Source organism: Talpa europaea, assembly GCF_964194135.1.
Source record: "Talpa europaea genome assembly, chromosome: 1".
Classification (NCBI taxonomy): Eukaryota; Metazoa; Chordata; class Mammalia; order Eulipotyphla; family Talpidae; genus Talpa; species Talpa europaea.
This window is the reverse complement of record NC_140073.1, coordinates 72,479,707-72,499,049: the sequence shown is the minus strand read 5'-3', so window position 1 is coordinate 72,499,049 and position 19,343 is coordinate 72,479,707. Positions and strand designations below refer to the sequence as shown.

The window sequence follows — 19,343 nt, the reverse complement described above, 5'->3', positions numbered from 1 at the left end:
CCAGAGGTGTGGAGGGGTGAGAGGATTCACCAGAGACAAAGTGGGGAGCAGAACAGGCAGATCTACTGAAATGCACTGCTGAGGGGAGCAGCGGGCGAGTCAGGAAAGGTCTGCTGCGCCATGTGGGTAGCTCCCTGGCCGCCGGGGATTGAACCTGTGCTGCAGAGGCTGCAGATAGCTTCACAGTGCTGTGCTTAACCCCTTGCGCCACTAGGGAGGCCCCTCAATCAGCTTTCTAAACTCACTCCCCACAGTCTGTGGCCTTCATCTTCTTAGGCACAAGACAAGAGCCGGGTCGAAATCTTGTGACTCCACCAAAGAATAACAAAATGGGATGGGCTGGAGTGCAAGACAGGTATTGGTTTTGAAGATTTAGCACAAAAAAAAGATTGTAAAATATGTTATTAGTAATTTTTATATTAATTATACATTGACATGATAATGTTTGGATTACATTGCTTTAATCTATTATTGAAGTTAATTTTTAAAAAGGATTTATTTATTTAGCACCTCCCTTGTGGCGCAAGGGGTTAAGGCGCAACCTATGAAGCTGTCTGCAGGCACTGCAGCATGAGTTCAATCCCCCGGAAAGCCAGGAAGATACCCACATAGCGCAAAAGACCTCTCCTGACTTGCCCACTGCTCCCCTCAGTAGTGAATTTCAGTGGATCTGCCTGTTCTGCCTCCCACTCTGTCTCTGGTGAATCTTCTCATTCCCCTCACCTCTGGCTTACACCCCAGTTGTTGTGTGCATAAATAAAACTCTTTTTAATAAATAAATAAATATTTTAAAAAATAAAATAGATAATAAAATAAATAAATAATAAATAAATAATAAATCTTTTAAAAATAAATAAATAAAAAAGATTTATTTATTTATGCATACAAGAACTGGGGTGTAAGCCAGAGGTGCGGGGAATGAGAGGATTCACCAGAGGCAGAGTGGGGAGCAGAACAGGCAGATCCACTGAAATTCACTGCTGAGGGAAGCAGCAGGTGAGTCAGGAGAGGTCTGCTGTGCCATGTGGGAAGCTCCCTGGCCAGCTGGGGATCCAACTCTGCAGTGGCTGTCGATGGCCCAATAGCACTGTCTTTAACCCCTGCGCAATCAGGGAGGCCCTCACATCCTATTTCTATGGACAAATTTGTTTCTTTTCTTTTCTTTTTTTTTAAAGATTTATTTATTTATGCATACAAGGGCTGGGGCACAGGCCAGAGATGGTGGGGGTGAGAGGATCCACCAGAGACAGAGTGGAGAACAGAACAGGCAGATTGACTAAAGTACACTGCTGAGGGGAGCAGCAGGCAGTATAGGAGAGGTCTGCTGTGCCATGTGGGTTGCTCCCTGGCTAGGGATGGAACTAGTGCTGCAGAGGTGCTGATTGCTTCATAGTGCAGTGCTTAACCCCTTGAGCCACCAGGGAGGCCCGACAAACTTGTTTCTATACTGTGGTCAGAGCACCACCCTTCCCCTTTCCGCCCTCCCCAACCACCTCCTTGCTCAGTTTTCACACCTGTGCAGTGAGGTGGCTCCCCTTGGCCCAGTCTTCCACCTCCCACACCAAACAGGAAATGAAAAGATTTTTCTTTACAATTGTATTGCTCCAGACAAGAGCTTATAGATAGGGGTACTTTGGGAATAACCACCCGCTACACACACACACACACACACACACACACACACACACACAGAGGCACACACACACACCACTGCCATTTCTAGACCAGCTCCCTGGAGAAACACATCCCTTGCCGCCTCCCCACTCCCAACCCCAACACACACCACTGCCTCACTCAGCTCTGAAGTGACTCATTCTTAATTATGAACAGCCAAGGTCACTGACATCTGAAGAAAGCTGATTACATAAAGGACAAAGGAACTCAGAGGAAACAGACCATACAGGCTGCAGGAGGAACTTGAACAAAACAACTCTGAGGTATATCATCAGAGAGATGAGAGAAAAGATTACATCTTCAAGACACAAACAGGATGTCCAGAACCGGAAGCATTCAGAGAACAAGGAAGAGGGCTTGGAAATTGAATATATAATAACCAAGATTAAAAAAATTCCATAGATGGCTTGGAAGATAAAGACTAGGAATCTAAAAAGCAGAACAAAGAATGGAATGAAAAATAGGAGAAAAGAAATAAGAACATTAGAGGTTGATTCTAGGACATGTACTATCTGATTAAAAGTTTCAGAAAAAGAGGATATAAACCAGAAGGGAAAATGTTCAAAGAGATCAAGTAAGAACATCCCCAAGAAATGAGGACTGTGAGTTTCCAGATGAAAGAGACACAAGGTGCCAGTAAAATGGATGGGAACAGATCTGCATCAAACATATCCTTCTGACGTTTCAAAATACAGGGAACAAAGAGCAGATCTTGCAGTTTATACAGAAAGAAATGATCAAGAAACAGAAGAGATGGCACTTCCAGTAACACCGGATGCCAAAACAGAAGGCCTTCAAAATTCTGGGGGGAAATGACTTTTCAACCTAAGCATTAGAAGGCTCTAGAAAGAACACTGGTGAGTTTATTAGTATTGAAGTATTAGTATTATAGGTTAAATGGTATCCCCACCCCCACCCTTAATTCATATAATTCTTCCAGAACCTTAGAACATGACCTTGTTTGGAAATAGACTTTGTAGGTATAAGTTAAGATGAGGTCACATGGAGATGATAATCCAATATGGCTGCATTCTTATAAGAAACCATGACAGACACCACGAGAAAGAGATAATATAGAAGATGGAGACAGAAATTGCAGCAATGTAGCTATAAGCTAAGGAATACCAAAGGTGGCCAGACACCATCAGAAGCCAAGAGAGAGGTAGGGACCATAATATCCCTCAGAGCCCTCAGAAGGAATCAATTCTGCTGAAACCTTGATTTTGAACTTCTGGCCTCCAGAACTGCGAGACAGTAAATTTCTGTTGTCTTAAATCACCAAGTTTGCAGCAATTTGTTAGGACAGCCCCAGAAACTGATAGATGGCCTGTTGTGTTTGATGAATCGGAATATAGCAGTGGATGGTTTTCCAGTTCTGTTGGAGGATTTGTGTTCTATATAATAGTGAAAATTAGAAATAATTTCAATTTCAAAAAAAATACGTATTTGGTTAAATAAATCCAAGAATAGTTAAAAATCTTTAGGTAAGTGGGCCTCCCTGGTAGTCTAGGGGTTAAGTCTCGGTACTATCACTACTATGGTCTGAGTTCAATCCCTGACCATGGAACTAACCCACATAAAGCGCAGCAGACCTCTTCTGACTCGCCCGCAGCTCCCCTCAACAATATATTTCAGCAAATCTGCCTGTTCTGCTCCCTAGTCTGTCTCTTGGTGAATCCTCTCACAACCCACACCTCTGGCCTACACCTTCGGTTTTCTACACAAAAAATAAATTAAAAATTAAAAAAAAAATCTTTAGGGAAGAGTTGGTGGAAAGTGAAAAGCATGCTTATGTGTCAATGCAAAGAAGCAAAGTTCAAAATTCTACATATAGAACAACTACAACTATGTGAGGAAAAAACTGTGAGTAGGGAAAAAAAGCTGGAAGGAAACCCCAGACAATGTTCAAGAGATGGGACTAGGTTATATATTTTTTTCTACTTAAAAAAATTACTTTTTTTGGCGGGGGTGGGGGGGGTTGGTGGGGGGGCCTCCCTAGTGGCACAGGCAGTTGAGCGCTGCATTGTGAAGCTGTCCGCAGCCTCTGCAGTGCCAGTTCGATCCCCGCCAGCCTCAGAGCAAACCACACGGTGAGCAGACCTCTCCTGTCTTGCCCACTGCTCCCCTCAGCAGTGTATTTCAGCCAGTCTGCCTGTTCTGTTCCCTGCTCTGTCTCCGGTGATCCCTCTCACCCTCCCCCGCATCTGGCCTGTACTCCAGTTCTTGTATAAATAAATCTTTTTTTAAAAAAAAAAAAGCTTTTGTAAAAAAATTACTTTTTTGCAGGGTGTGTACTCATCAAGTAACTAACTCTGCGGAAACCGTTTCAAATTGAGGCAGGGGCCACTGCTTTTGGAAGAGAAAGCATTCTCACAGGTGGAGAGGTTTAGGTCCCAGCACCAATCCTGGTTGGTGAGGCTGTAGAGGCAGAGAGGCCACGAGGGAAGGAACCACAGCTATTTTATGTGCTGTTCTATCTTTGGAGCCTGGCATATAGTAGATGCTCAATAAATATTTTTTATTATCTCATTAAGTCTCCCATAAACCTGTGACAGAGATATTATCACAAAGGATTATATCCCAGCTATACTACAAACTCTTTGAGTGATGGAATTGTTTTGTTTTGGCTTTGGTTGTAATTTCTACAAGGCCTTCTGCACATCTAGTGCTCAAGAGGGTTGAATAAATTACAACCCTGATATTAGAGATGATGAAGCTGTCCATGTTCACACAACAAAATCCTGGCAAATCTGGGATTCAGAACCTGGTGAGTTGAGCTCTAGACTAGCTGCTCTTTTGGCAGAGTCTATTGCATTAGGCAAGTCCCTGGAACTCTGAGGCTATAGGTCTATGCAGAAATCCAGAGATCTGCCGAGACTGCAGCTCCTGCTGGCCAAGGGTCATGTACTAATCATGCTGCCAAGATTCAGCAGGAGAGTTCAGCAGGCTCTGCCAGGGCAGGTGACTTCCCTGATAGTGTGATGAGAAGTTGCAGCCCTCACTGTTAGGGATGTAGGCCAGCAGAAAATACAGGGGAGGCCTTTCCTGGCAGGGGTACTTCTTAATCAAAGGCACCAAGAAGAAACCAAATGAAGCTGATGGTTGGCACATGTGACTTTCCTTGTAAGCCTTTGACTTACTCACAGGAACCTGGTTCTCTGTCTAGAACCCAGGGCTGACATTCATGTGTTTATCAAATAAACAACTGATGAATGGATGGACAGATTGAATGGATCGATGGACAGAGAGATGGATGGATGGGTGTTTGTTAACAGCAGAATAAAAGTTAAGGGGACTTGGAAACTAACAAGCCTTTGTTTGAATCCTGTGTGTTCCCTTGTCTGCAGTGGGAGCCAAGGTTTCTCTGAAAGGCCTCTGGGGATTGTTATGACTAGATAATTCATTTAGAGTGCTGAGCCAAATGCTTGGAACATAGCAAGTGCTCAAGAAATGGAGTTATCACTTTCATTGACTAGAAAAGAAAGAAATGTAATAAGCCCTACCGTTGACTGTCTTGCTACCATTTTCCCTCCTTCCTAGAAACCAAATCCCAAATTTTCATTAGGAAGTCACATGGTTTGAGTAGCTTAAACCAATTAAATGTATCCCATTCCCTCAGGCTCTGTGATTGGTACAGGATGTGTAAGAGACTTAAGCTAGTCCAATCAGAGTGAACCTCAGGATATTTTCTGGGACACAGCCTCTTTCTATCTCCCATCAGATGTAATATGGAAACCAGTAGCCCAGAAGCTGCTGCAGTTATACTGGGTACCATCAGCCCAAGGATGTTACAGAAGGCAGTCAACAGACAGAAAGAAATATTGTTGCACTGCAGAATTCAGCCCGACCTGAAGCTGGTAATCCCTGGACTTTGCAGCTACATGAGCCAATTAATTTTTTTTATGTCAGATTTTCCGATACCTATAGTCTGATAACTTTCATATAGAAAAGCTCTGGATGCCAGAAATTACATGTAAATTTTAGTTATTATTTCCTTTTAACAGTTAAGTAAATTGAGGTAGGAGGGTTAAACATCAAGTAACTTGTCTAAGGCCACACAAATGAACTTCCTCAACTAAGGGTGGAGCTGGAAACAGAAACCAAATCCTTTTGATTCTGGAATAACTCTTCTTTCTCCTAAACCACACAGCTACTGTTACTCCTGGGGAAACATACCCCATCCGAGGGCAATAAATCCATGGAGGCACTTCCTTTCTGAGAAGAACGAGATGACGAGGAGTGTGTGAAGGTACAGGCCTTCCACCAGCAGCCAGGCGTAGTTGGCCATGATGCAGTACTGGAAGAAGACCATCACCAGCTTACAGCCCACCTGGACAGGGAGAGGTAGGTGAGGTCCAGGCTGGGTGACACTGGGCTTTCCTCTGGTGACTAATCCCAAATGAAGTAACGGTGATATAACGGTCAGGGCCCAGGCCAAAGTGAGCCTCTGGGGCTCCTGGCCATCCCCTGGGGCCTTCCACTACCAGAAGACAAGGACCACAGAGTTCTCTCGAGTGTGGAAGTTCACAAACCAGCAGGCTTGGTCAAGTCGGCATGCACCACTGGGGAAGCAGGAACTACATTCAGATTCTGGAACTGGCAGCCAGTTGTGAGATGATATCAACTCCCAACTGCTTCATTTTTCAGATGAGGCAACTGAGGCCTAGATGGGGAAAGGGTGTTCTGAACAAGCTCAGATGTCCTTTCCAAGCTCAGTTTCTCTGGAAACAGCTGAAGAAAGGATGTGCCAACTATAGGAGGCAACACTGATTATGGTAAAAATGGGCCCTAAGTGGTGCACTGCATCTGGACAGCCTGTAAATACCAGACAGGGATGCCACAGTGTAGCATCCTTTGATGCAGTGACTCTTCCCATTGTCATGTCTCTCACAGGGGTCCCTGGAAATTGTGCCTGTGGGATTGTAGGCATGAGGCTCCTATGCCAGCCTGGCTCCCATACCGGCTTTACAAAGTTCCCCTTCCCTCTCACTGAGCTGCCCCCGGGAGGAAGCCAGCTCCTAGGGCTGCTACATGGACTTGTCCATGGAGGAGGAGGAAGATGTTACCCCCTTGCTGGCCAAGTGAATTCCCATCCAGAGATTCTGCTTCTAGCTTTGGCCCATGGGTGACTTGCGAGTTAGATGTTTAGTAGAACGCAAGAAGCTTTCCTGCTGGCCAGTGCTGGAACTCTTGTCACTGTTCACTGGTGGGCTAGGTTCTGGATTTAAGTCCCCAATTCTTAGTCTTGTTCTCTTATTTCATCCTGGAAATCTCCCTCGGAGACATGGGACCTACTTGTTGGACCTCTTAGTCTGAGTCAGAACACATACACCTATACACACTCACACAAACACAATACAAACAATATACACTTAACAGGTCTGTAGAGAATTATAGGTTGGCTGAACTAATCTCAGTTTCCAATCCTTTCCCCTTTGCTGACTTCACTATGGAGACTATGATAGTAAAAAATAACTCAATCTCTCAACTTCCTTTGCATCTAGATGTGGCCACTTTACACAGTTGTACCCAATGAGATACAAATACGAGTCTGGGGCTGAGGTTTAGGGGTTGGGGTAGGGCTTCCTTTCCCAGGTATAAAGTCAAAGCCTCCCAAGGGGCTTCCCTTTACTCCTTGTCTGGAACATGATGTGAGTGAGGGCTGGGGTTACTGCAGCAATATTGCAAACACATGGCATAAAGCATGAGATCAAGGATGGCAGAACAGAAAGGAAAAAAATGTTTCTGTGTCCTTCAAGGCATCATGGAGCCACTGAGCCACCTCTGGATCGCCCATCTGTGGACAGCTTATGTAGGAAACAGCCCCCATCGGTTTGTTTAAGCCGCTGATACACGGTTTACTGTTATGTGTAACAAAAGATATTCCAAAATGATACACAGAGCAATATTGCACTGAATTAAAGACTCATCTGTGCATTCTGAAGGAGGAAATGGGTTCGATTTAACAAAACATGATTGCTTAATGTAGACATACTGGCATATGCCATGCTTTTCCGTCTACAACCAACTCCAACCTCTCTAAAACAGACCATCTGTCTACAGCTGGGAATTGGCGGGAGTAGGGAAAAGAGGAACCTTGCTGTGTATGGGAGTTGCATGGCACCTCCCACTGCCTTCCCACAAACTGCTCTCATACATGACTCAGATTGTGTGGATGGGAGAGGGTGGGAAAGTAATGGTTCCAGAGCTGGTCCCTTTTCCCTTGGCAGCCTCAGCAGGGACTTGGGGGAAGGACAAGCAGGCTACCACCCACTCCGAAATTAGTCTGGGGAAGGCAGGCAGGTCTGGCCACACCCTGGGGCATGCAGGCATGTTACCCTGTGAGCATCGCAGTGAGTGACATCGTCCGAGGAGAAAAGCACAGCATCCTTGATGAAGATGGACAGGGCACGCAGGATGAAAGACACAAACAGGTGCATGTGGATGTAGTTTCGGGTGCAGTGGAGCTTCCTAGAGTGGGGGAGAATGCAGGGCCTGAGGAGTCAGAGCAGGGAGGGGCTGGTGCTCAGCCAGACCCACCCCTTCAGAGGGTGCCAGGGAAACCCAGGCTTTGGATACAGGTTCTTTGCAGGTTACACACCACACTGTCAGCAGGCACTGAATGAGAACCCAGGCTGCCAGGTACCCGGTTTACTGTCTCATGTTGCAATTACAAGAATAATAATAAAGTTGGGGCTACCCTGACCCACCACCATCTCCAGCTCTCACAAGCGTTTAGAATGGATGACAGGATAGGGGTCTGGGGGCAGGCAATGAGAATGGGAGGCAGTGGACAGCACTGGAAGCCCACAGGTTGTCGGGGAAATTAGACCCTGCCATTTACTAGCCACATGGCCTTGAGTAAACCTGTTTGCCTCCCAAAGCCTATTTCTTTCTCTGCCCTAAGGGACAGAAATTTGTTACTTGCCCTCTTCTTCTGGTATCAGAACCAGGCTCTCTTATGAGGAGTGATTATTCCACCCTCCTGCCCTTTTCACAGACCTGACTGGTTTCTGTCCCCGGATGCAGTGACTGGTTCAGAATTGGGCATGTGACCCAAGCAGCACCTATGGGAGCTTCCTGCAGGACTTTCATTGCAACTATAGGAGAGGAGGTTCTCTTTGCCCTGGTATGGCTGACTGGTAGAATATACCCCAGATGCTGCAGCTGGTTGCCTTTGCCACCCTGCAGAAAGACTGAGGACCAGGCTAATGGAGAGGGGAGTTATGGAGGGAGACAGACAAGGTTATCTGAGCAGCTAGATTCAGCTACTAAATTCAGAACTCTCTAAGCTTATCAATTATGTGGGGCAGGTCACCTCTGTTTTTCTTAATTTGTCTTAAGTTGGATTTTCTGTTCCTTGCAAACCAGAGTCTGTGTAACATACCTGTAAAATGGGGATACTGATCCTTGCCTCATAGCACTGTGTGAAAATCAAGTGGCACAGGAAGTTCTTAGTAATGTTCAGTAAATATTGAGTGAATAAAGGAATGAATGTGATCACAGTAACTAAAGTGTTGTGCTCCAATGAAGCTTTACATCAAGAAGAGACAAGGACACCTAGACCTTCCTTCCCTGACCTGAATAATTAAGAGATTCAGAGTCTGTGCCTGGGGAAGGCTGGGAGTGGAGAGGAGCAGCGTGTTCTCACCGGAAAGCACAGAGGATGCTGAGGGCAACCAGGAGCATCACCAAGGAGGAGCTGTAGCCCACGGTGTACATGACCTTCAGCTTGAGCAGGTACGCATGCTGCAGAGAGAAGCGTGTGTCAGTCCCATCTGCACACCTGACTGGCTCTGCCCTTTTTTTGCCTCAGAGTATACCAGCTTCAGTGTGCTTGAATCTCAACTTTGATTGCTATTCTGCTCATACCCTAAGCACACCAGTTTATAGACTTGTCACATCTTGGTTTTGGAAGAGACTCATGGATCATCTGATGCCAATTCAGATTTCTATTTCATGTATAGGACCCTTACCAGCACTCTGAATTCAAGCTTTTGCTTGAATACCTCCAGGAACGAGGTACTCACTCCCTTTCAAGGAAGTCATTTGGTATAGAGCAACACAAAATATGTTAATTTTTTCTAATGTGAAGCTAAAATTTATTACCTACAAAATTGCACCTTCCAGTGCTTTGTCTGCTTCTGGATTCACTTAAATTGAATTTGTCTTGTACCTCAGGCCTGTTATTATTTTAAAAATAAACTTTTCATTTTAGAATAGTTTTAGACTTATAGAAAAGTCTCAAAAATAGTACAGAGGGGTCAGTCATTCTTTAAAATAGCTTTTCTGTCCATCTGTCCCTCAGGTATCTTCTCAACATTAAATACTCTGCCTGTCTTTAATCTCTTTCCACAATCCTTCACCATTTTGCTCAATTAGTATGATCCAGTTTGTCAATGTCCTTCTTAAATAAGATACCCAGAAACAGATAAATAAAAAGCTCCAGATATATTATCTGACCAGGAAGTTGAGTGGGATCGTCACCTTCTCTGATCTATACACTGCATTCCTATTAATGTGGCCAAGCAGGCATTTGCTTGTTCAGCAGTCATGTCACATGGCTGGCTCATTTCTTATACAAAACATTTTTTTTAAAGATTTATTTATTTATTTATACAAGCACTGGGTACAGTCAGAAGCGCGGGAGGGTGAGAGAATTCACCAGAGCCAGAGCAGGGAACAGAACAGGCAGAAGGACTGAAATACACTGCTGAGGGGAGCAGCAGGCGGCAGGAGAGGTCTGCGCGCCATGCCGGACCCTCCTCTGGTGGCCAGGGAGCAGCCTGGATCGAACCGCGCTGCAGAGGCTGCGGGCAGCTTCGCATTCCATCGCTCATCCGCTGTGCCACCAGGGAGGCCCTATACAAAACATCTTAATGAACTGGGTGGGATACTGAGTAAAAGGCGAATTGTCACATATAGAGATAGATGTAACTTTAGGTTCAAAAACTAAATTGTACAATACTCTTAGAAAGAATCAAGTCAATGGAAATTAAAACAATAATGTCACACCCCATATTTTTTAACTGAGCAAGCTAAAAAATACTGAAAATAATATTCTATACAGGTCAGGGTATAGTGAAAGTGAAAATTGGCCCAATCTTCTTGAAAAGTAGTATGCATCAAGAAACTTTGAAATATACATTCTTCTTGACCTCCTTTTTATCTCTAAGAATTAATTCTAAGAAATATTAATATAAAAGCATACTGATATAGAAAGATGTTTATCACCAAACTATTTGTGATGGAAAACAACCAAATGTCCAACATTAGAATAGTTGACTAAATTATTTTTAATCCAAATTATTTTTATGTTATGACACTATTTAAATGCTGCTAAACAAGAGTTATGAGTCAGGACATGCTGATAATATAAAATTAAGTGTAAAGGCAGAAGACAAATTTTACACAATGTGATTTCTACTCTAAGTCCAAAAAAAAGTTAGGTTGAATTATATGAAATTACCCATTTTGTAGATAAAAATGATTGAATGTCACCCATATCAGATGATACAATGTCATGCATGCATATAAACAAGAATATAAGGAAATGTATTAGATGTTAATATAGGTTAACTTTGGATTATGAATTTGTAGGTAGAGTTGCTATTTTTGTTTGTATTTTTTCTACTTTTCTCATTTTTCTTCAGTGGGTATTACTTTATAACCAAAAGAAATTTTAAAAATTTAAATTTAATTAAAAAAATTAAACAGTCATAAGCATAGTATTGAGGAAACCTGGCTGACAGCTCTTCATATGAAAATGACCTAGAGGTTAGACCAGCCCAAGCTCCAAGGTGTTAAGGAATGGTACTGCAAAGAAAGAACATGGGCTTTAGAGCCAAGAGACAGAGTTCTAAACCCAGGATTGTTACTCACCAGCTGTGTGACCTTAGGCAAATTACTTAGCTTCTCTGAGTCTCAGTTTCCTCATCTGCAAAATGGGGATATTATCTACCTTGCAGGCTTATTGAAAGAACAAATAAGGTATCCGGCTTCTAGACAGTGCCTGACACTGGGTGTATGTTCACTTCTCCCACCTCCCACTCCCCCTTCTCCCGCCCCCCCCCCCATCTTCCATTTCTCCACTTGGGTCAATGGTCTGAGATTGTTGTCAGAGAGTGCGACATGAAATATGAGGTAGCTGCCCCCCAAACAGGCCCATTCTCGATTATATTAAAGGAGTGCTTGGAGCAGCCAGCCACGATGGAATGCATGCCGTGTTTTGTTTAGTTCTGGGTATTTTGTTTTAAGAGGCACATTAATAAACTGGAGCATTTCTGGAGGAGGGTGAGTGTGTCTTCTGAAGATTGAAACAATTGGGTAGATTGTACCCAGAGGGCAAAAAGCAAATAAACAAACTTAGGGAGATACTGACAGGGAGAAAAGGCTAAGACTTGCTGTGTGAGCTCCCGTGGGAGGAAGTTACCAGAAAGTTGACTTGACTCAGAGTGACCACAATTTTCTGACTAGAGATGACCTTTGATGGGATGGCTATCAGGTGACATTGAACTTCTCCACTGATGACTGAAAACCCAGAAGCCAGAAATTGTCTTTCAGGCATCAGGGGGAGACCAAAAGGGCAGAAGGTAGCACTAGATTAGTGGGTCCTAGACTTTGGCACATTTGAAAGCAGTGAAATGTCAGAAATGTTGGAGGACCAATGTATCAGCATATAATCTTGTCACATACAGGATAAGCCTCGGAGCCGAGGGCAACAGCCTCAGTCCTCGGGGGTGGTGGGTATATCCCTTCTTGCAGCCCTTAGGAGCAGATCCAGGTCAGCCTTCAGCAACACGAGGCCACACAAGTGACAAGCAGGGAGTGTTCAGACTGAATATTCTGTGCTGACCTGTGGCTGGGGTCACTGTCTATCTGACAACCATAAGCACATTCGGGTCAGCTAACAAGCAGACCCCTGCTGCCTTGTATCTTCGAGGTCTGATCCAGAAAGAGCTCTGTTCTTCAGAGGCCTGATGTGACCGCAGTGGCCCAGTCCTGACATATCACTGTGCACCATGCTCCAGAGGCTTGGGGCCTCAGAAGCCTCACTGCTGTCTGTCTTGGATCAAGCTGTCTGTCTCTCTGCTGCATCCCCTGACTGGACTACCTTCCCTCTGGATCCTTTAGATCAGGGGTAAGCAGATTTTTTCATAAATGGATGGATAGTATAGATTTTAGGCTTTGGGTGTTAGGTGGCCTCTTTTGCAATTACTTGGTTCTGCCCAAGCAGTGGAAATGGGTGTGGCTGTGTTTCAATAAAACTTTATTTGAGAAAGTAGGTGCTGGGCCAGATTTAGCACAAGGGCTGTTGTCAAGCTCTGCTCGAAGTGAGCATTTTAGTCACCACTTTTTTCCCCCCAAGAGGCAGTGTGGCCTGGTCTTCCTGATGACCTGAGTCAACTCTTGGTGTTTGTCAATAATAAAGTGTTGTGTGCCAGGTGAGGAAATTGAAAACAGAAAATCAACAGAGGCATACTTTCACCATCGTTTGCTCAAAAGAGAAAAAAGACATTCCAACAATAGAAAGGGGAGAGTGCTGAGAGGGGTAGTCCCCAGGGGCCTGACCCAGGCCCCAGGCCGGCTCCACTCTGTTCTTGCCCAGGATCTTCTCACCCAGGAGGGAAGGAGGTGGACAGGCTTACCTGCTTCTCGTTGGATGAGTCATTCATGTTAACCCCACAGGCCAGGTCAGGCCTGGGGAAGGTTTTCGACCAGCCGTCCAGTGTGCAATTTCGAAACATGGTACCTGTGGGTGCCAAGCATCCTTCAGGTCAGACGACAGCAGTCTCCTGGGTGCCCTTGGCCACACCTTAAGGGTAGCCTGGAGCTGTATTTTATCCCTGGTTATCCCCAGCTGCCTTTCTCTGAACCACACAGTCAGCTCCCAATTAACCTGGCTGTTTCTCCAAGTATATATCAGTCAGTTGGAGAAGTGGTAGGCAAGACTGTATAGGCAGATGGCCCCACAAGATTTGTGTGCATGTGTGTATGTGCATGAGAGGGAGAAAGAAAGAGAGAAACAGACTTGTTGATCTAGAACTCAGGCCAGCCCTGCATAAATATTCCCTCCCAGCCCTCCAGCACTGCTGTGTCTTCCCCAGGCCTCCATCAACCCCACATCCTGCACTCTCCCTCCCCACTGTGCACCATGGCTCTGAAGATGAGGGAGACTGATGGACAGGTCACAATGCTCAGTATTCCAGATCCCAGGCCCTGCAGAATGCCCAGTGTCTCTGCTCCCCACCCCAACTTGCCACCCTTGGAGTCCAACGCACATCACCCTGGGCCTATCCACTCCCAGCTCCACCCCTCCGCAGGCTCCAGATCTTCACTAAAGCCAAGGGCACTCAGTGCTCCAGGAGGGACTTCCCCTGCCCACCTTCCACCCTCACTGGCAGAGGTGCCATTTTCAGCTTTTTAAAGGGTTTTCTTAAAGCATTGGGCTGCTCTCCAACCACCTGGTGCTCACCAGGAAATAATAGCAACACCATGCTGTGGACACCATTATTTTTTTAAGGAGTTATAGTATCTTGCATGATTAGAGAGGTCCAATGTCATGCCTAAGAATGTAGCCTAAGAGGTTTTGATTATATACCCCTAACAAAAAGTGGTGCTTATGTATTTACTCAGTTACAAAATTTCATGCTTTGCTGTAATAATACATGGTCATTATTATGTACCAGGCACTGTTCTAAGCAGGTGCCAATTAGTAACCCATTTAATCCTAATAAGACTAGAGGGTGGGCACTGTTATTTCTTTAGGAAAATCTATGGTAACAAGTAAACACTATACCCTCATTGCAGCTGGAAAATTCATATTTTAGTGAGAGAGACAAGTGCATGTGGCACAAACAGATGATTCAGTGTAATAAGGTAAGTGATTGGGAACATTCCTGGAGGTAGGGGAAGTTGGGGAAACTGAGGCATGTAGTGGTGAAATAACTGCTGCAAATGGGGGAAATGAGATTTGTACCCTGGTCCACACACTATGTACTAATCCCCTTATTCCTGCTGGGAGTACCCCCCAGGTTCTACAGTCATTTAATGAGTAGGTCCCCCAGAGAACCTGCTATGATGAGCAAGGACCTGGTTTCTCCCATAATGAATGTCCCTTAGGCCTGGATGTGAGGACCCCTGCTCCAACAAAGTTTGATTTTACATCTCACTTTGGAGCCTGTTCCCCAGCATCTGCAAACCAAGTGCTGAGACCCAGGTCTGGTTGCTTTAGGCACTGTAGGAGAGCAGGGTGCTGCTCACAGCCCTGCAGATGGGAATCGTGCCAGGATTTGCTCTAATTCAAACCCTCTCCAGGGGTTTGGCAGGTTCTGCTCTGACAATGTCAGGGCCCCAGTCTTGCAGGACCTCTCTGCTAACATACAGATGCAGATCTAATCTCCACAGTGCCCCAGTTAGGGAGCTGCTGCTGGCTATTTTACAGATGGAGAAACCAAGGCCTACAATTGGGCCACTGTGCCCAGCCAGCGGTGCCCCAATACTGTGCCACTCTCCTGCATGGCCCCTTCCTTGGTCACACAGATGACTTCCAGCACCAAGAGACCGTGGTCTTGGGCTCTAGGCCCACCAGCTTTGGAAGCTCCGGAGCACAGGTTTAGAAGCAGATCTGAGTTCGAAAGTCAGTGCCGCTTCTTGTCAGAGTCACTTAGCCACATTACTTCTCTGTGCCAAATGGGAATCGTCACCCACTCTGCAGGCAGCACAGGAAACACAAGAGCACAGGAAGCTGCCCAGTCTAGGGCCAGGCACAGAGTAGGCGCCATCGCTTTGCTCTTTTTGCCTCTTGGCCTTTCTAAAGGCCAAAGGGGTGGGTGGGGTAGGGGGGTGGGTGGAGGGTGGAGGGTTTGGAGTCTTTGAATTTAGGAGAGGGGTGGAAGTTTCTGTAATTAAGTCAAGGGAGCTAAGTTGTCAGACAGGAAATGTAATGGTCAAATTTAGGCAGGTTGGACAGGAAGGTGAATTGAGAGAACACAAACTCCTGGAGCTCAGAACCGGTTATCAGACAGCACGTGCCTAGAGGCTGGGCTGCCTGTTTGGGGGCCTTCTCCTCGCTGACCTAGCAGGATTCCCAAGACAGACACTTCATGTGATCCAGGCTAAGTGCCCAGAATGGCTCACCAGGCAGTGCCCTTGCTGACCCGCCCTGGGTAGAACTGCAAGGGAGATAAGAGCGGGGCTCTCTGTGGAGTCCCTTCAACCCCGCCCACACCCTCTACGCTTCATTCCTCACAGACTGGGGTCCTCACCCAGGAATATATATCTCAGGTCGCTGAAAACACAGCTAATATTTTTGTGCAGTTCGGGAAAGAGCAAGTGCAAAGTTTTATCCCATGTGTAAAGTCTCCTGGTCACTAATCAGATCAGGAACCCCTACCTCTTGAAGGCCCCCACTACTAAGACAGATAGGAAAGAAAGTCAAGCCCTGAACATACCCAGGAAGTGTGTTTTTAAATAAGGGACTCTGGAAGACCTTTTCAGAATCAAAGGAATGCATCCTAGAGGGAACATTCTAGGCCCTGGTACAAACAGAAAAATATCTAGGGGCAGGATCCAGCTTGCATGGGCTGGATTCTCCAGTCACATGGACATACCTCCTGTCTGGGGTCATATAGTGGGAGCTCCAAGAAAAATTTAATTTTTCCAAATTTAAGTTCCAAATTTAATTTTTTCCAAGAAAAAATTAATTTTTCTTTCAAACAGAAGGTGTCAGAATACCAACTTGTCTCACTGGGTACTCTTCATTGGGTGCCCCCCCACCCCAGGTTGGGGTGGGGAGCCCTGAAATCCTGCAGGACACCACCCTGCCTTCCCGAGAGCACATAAAGGGGCTAGTATCTAATCTGACCTGCAGGTAGATCTATGGGAGAGTGGGTGATGGCAGGAGGAGGGCTCTTGGTGACTGAGGATCAACCCTGACCTGTGCCCTGGGTCTGGGCAGGGTATGAGCAGAGTGGTGGGCGGGTGAGATTGTCCTCCCCACCACAGGGGGAGCCTGTGTCTGGACCCAGCACATAGGATCTCAGTGTGGACATGCTGGCCAGCCCGCCCTGCAGCCCCACAGTGACATCATGTGGCAGCAAGGAGAAACTGCAGCACGGGGGAGGTAGGCATAGGACCCCAGTTTCCTGCCCCACATCATGCAGACCTAGAGCTGCACCTCTAGGTGACTCCCAATGGGCCATGAGCAGTTCAAGGGTGGGGGGCCTTGAGGAGGAGACAGTGGGCTTCGAGTTAATGAGGTGAACAGGGATTCAAGAAATTGGGGAGGGACATGGCCATTCACAGGGCTCTGCCTGGCCCCTCCACAGAATGGCAGGAGTGGGAGGAGGCAGTAAAGCACTGTGACTCTGGAAAGGCTGCCCAGGGAGGGCTGGGAAAGGTGAGAGCTTTAAGGCCTCTCTAACAGGAGAGCTCAGACAGCCAGGGAGAAGCACTGGATAGGGGGGCAGAGACCAGAGTCTAGTCCAGACCCTACGCTTGCCCAGCATGTTGCCCAGGTCAACCATGTCTGGATTCATCTCCTGTATCCTCAGCTCCACGGACCCCAGAGACAGACACAGAGGGGTCATGCCAGGAGATAAAGACTTTAGTAAATCTGTAGGCATATGTGCCTGTGGGTGACTTGGAGAAAGAGCAGAAGGATAAAAAGGGTGAAGACGGAAGCGAAGGGACAAAGGAAGACAGCATTTATTCCCAAGCAGTCTTACAAGAGTAGGATTTATATTCTCCCCCTTTTACAGGAGACAACTGAGGCTCAGGGACAATGAGTAACTTGGGTCCTGAGGGGGAGACTGGCACCCAGCTGGACCACAATTTCCCATGTCCTGTGCAGTTAGGTGTTGCCATATGACAGTTCTGGCAGAGGCATTGCGGGCAGAAATGGTAGAATTTGCAGACTTGGTCCTTCAAAATCTCCCCTGTGTGAGCCTCTGGGGCCTGTTCTCTTCACCAGTCTGAATGGAAGCTGTGTGTTGCAACGCAAGCAGTAAGGTGCTGGGGTACCAGAACCACGTGTGGAAAAGGATCAACAGGTTGGAGTTCGGGTGGGCAAGCATTGTACGAAGGCTGGCAGACCTGGGGGATTTCTCTGTCACAGCAGCTAGCACCACCCAAGCAGCAGTAAGTGGAGGAGAGGGATTTAAACCAGTCTCCCTGGTCCCCTCCAATTCTCATCCATGGGGCATCAATTAAGTGAAGCCTAGAGGGACAGTGAACTACAGCAGCATGTCCCCCAAATATTCTTTGCGGGGGCCCATGCATGCACATGCATGCCCACCCATCATATAGGATGATGTCATGACGGTCTACACGCCTCTCCCACACTGCACAATCTTGGTTTCCCTGGTCACCCTTCTCGTGCCTGGCTTTGGAAGGTTGTCAGGTTTTAGTGTTATGCTATCTGTGAAACTATCTTGCCTCCACCGAGGGTCACCCCCACTATGCAGCAACAGACTGACCTAGACGCTGAACTGAAGGGCAGAGCACAGGTTTGGAAGTCAGAGAAAAAAAGCTGGGGTTGAGTCCTAGTTCTTCCATCTGCTGCCTGTGAAGCTTAAGCAGACTGCTAAAGCCCTCCCCTCCCTTGTATTATTTCTCCTTATTGTTCACGTGGGGGAGAAAAGGTCTGTGGCTTGCAGGGGATTGTGGTGACTACAGCACTCACATCTACAAAAATGCTTGGCAATAATGGAGGCTTAGGTAATGTTGATCCCCTGAGTGCCCTTGTCTGAGGCAACCTCCTCACATCCTGCCTGGAGGTAAGAAGATCCTTGTCAACTGCAGTTTTCCTCCAGTAAGAGATCCCCCCAGGGGCAGCGGCTCCCAGGGTGGGCCCAGCTTTTCAGCAGGATCTGGCAGAAGGGGCCAAGAGGAAGTAAATATTCTGGAAGGCCAGGCAGTGACAGAGTGGCAGCCAGACACCGGAGCTAGAGTAAGGGCCCTGGTTGTTTAGGGGCAGAAACGTGGAAGGAGTGGAATCCGTAAGCAGGAGCATGGGACTGAAAGAAGCCCAGCCTCCTTTCTCAGCGCCGTCATTGTCTCCTGCTCTCTTGCTGGGGACCCTGAGCAGTGACCCCACACAATGCCCCCAAGCAAGCCTGCTGACAAGGGGCGCTATGCCCCATCATTTTACTCACTGCTTGTCCCCAGAGAAATTCCCTTGGCCTCATGCCTCTGGGTGAGGGCCCAGTCAGGGCCACCCCACAGCCTCTCAGCCAGAAGTCTGGCTGAGCGGTTACCGTTTCTGCCCGTGAGCATCTGGAGGAATCGCGGGCACCCCACTTCCACCGTGTGTCCGGGCGCAGAGGAGGGCCAGCAGCTCATGTTGTCCCACAGCCCCTCGCATCCTGCCAAGAAGAGCCACAGCATCAGACAGGGTCAGGGTGTGAACTGAGGGTCCCATTACCCCATCACCATCACCACCCCCACACCCTGGCCAGCCCTAAGTTCCATCAGTAACAAGGACGAGTGACCGCCATGGGCTGCCCCAGGATGTGCATAGGTGGCAGACTGAGAAACAGGCAACTGAAGGCAACTGAGAAACAGCAAGTCCGAGAATGCTGACTTGCCAAATCGTCTCCCTGAAAATAAGAAATAAATCTCTCTGTTCTGAGGAAAGAGACTCTGCTCCAGGCTAGGATGTGCAAGGT

General features: G+C 46.8%; 1 protein-coding gene across 1 annotated transcript in view; it reads right to left on the bottom strand.

The window, feature by feature from the left end:
- SCTR (secretin receptor) overlaps positions 1-19,062 on the bottom strand; it is a gene marked incomplete at both ends in the record, with an annotated part of 31,023 nt that extends 11,961 nt beyond the window's left edge. The window contains 5 exons of the mRNA XM_084245954.1: positions 5,851-6,004; positions 8,013-8,145; positions 9,326-9,423; positions 13,323-13,426; positions 18,933-19,062. Coding sequence (XP_084102080.1) covers positions 5,851-6,004; positions 8,013-8,145; positions 9,326-9,423; positions 13,323-13,426; positions 18,933-19,062 — 619 coding nt within the window. The remainder of the gene's footprint in view (positions 1-5,850; positions 6,005-8,012; positions 8,146-9,325; positions 9,424-13,322; positions 13,427-18,932) is intronic.
- Positions 19,063-19,343: the final 281 nt, after the last annotated feature.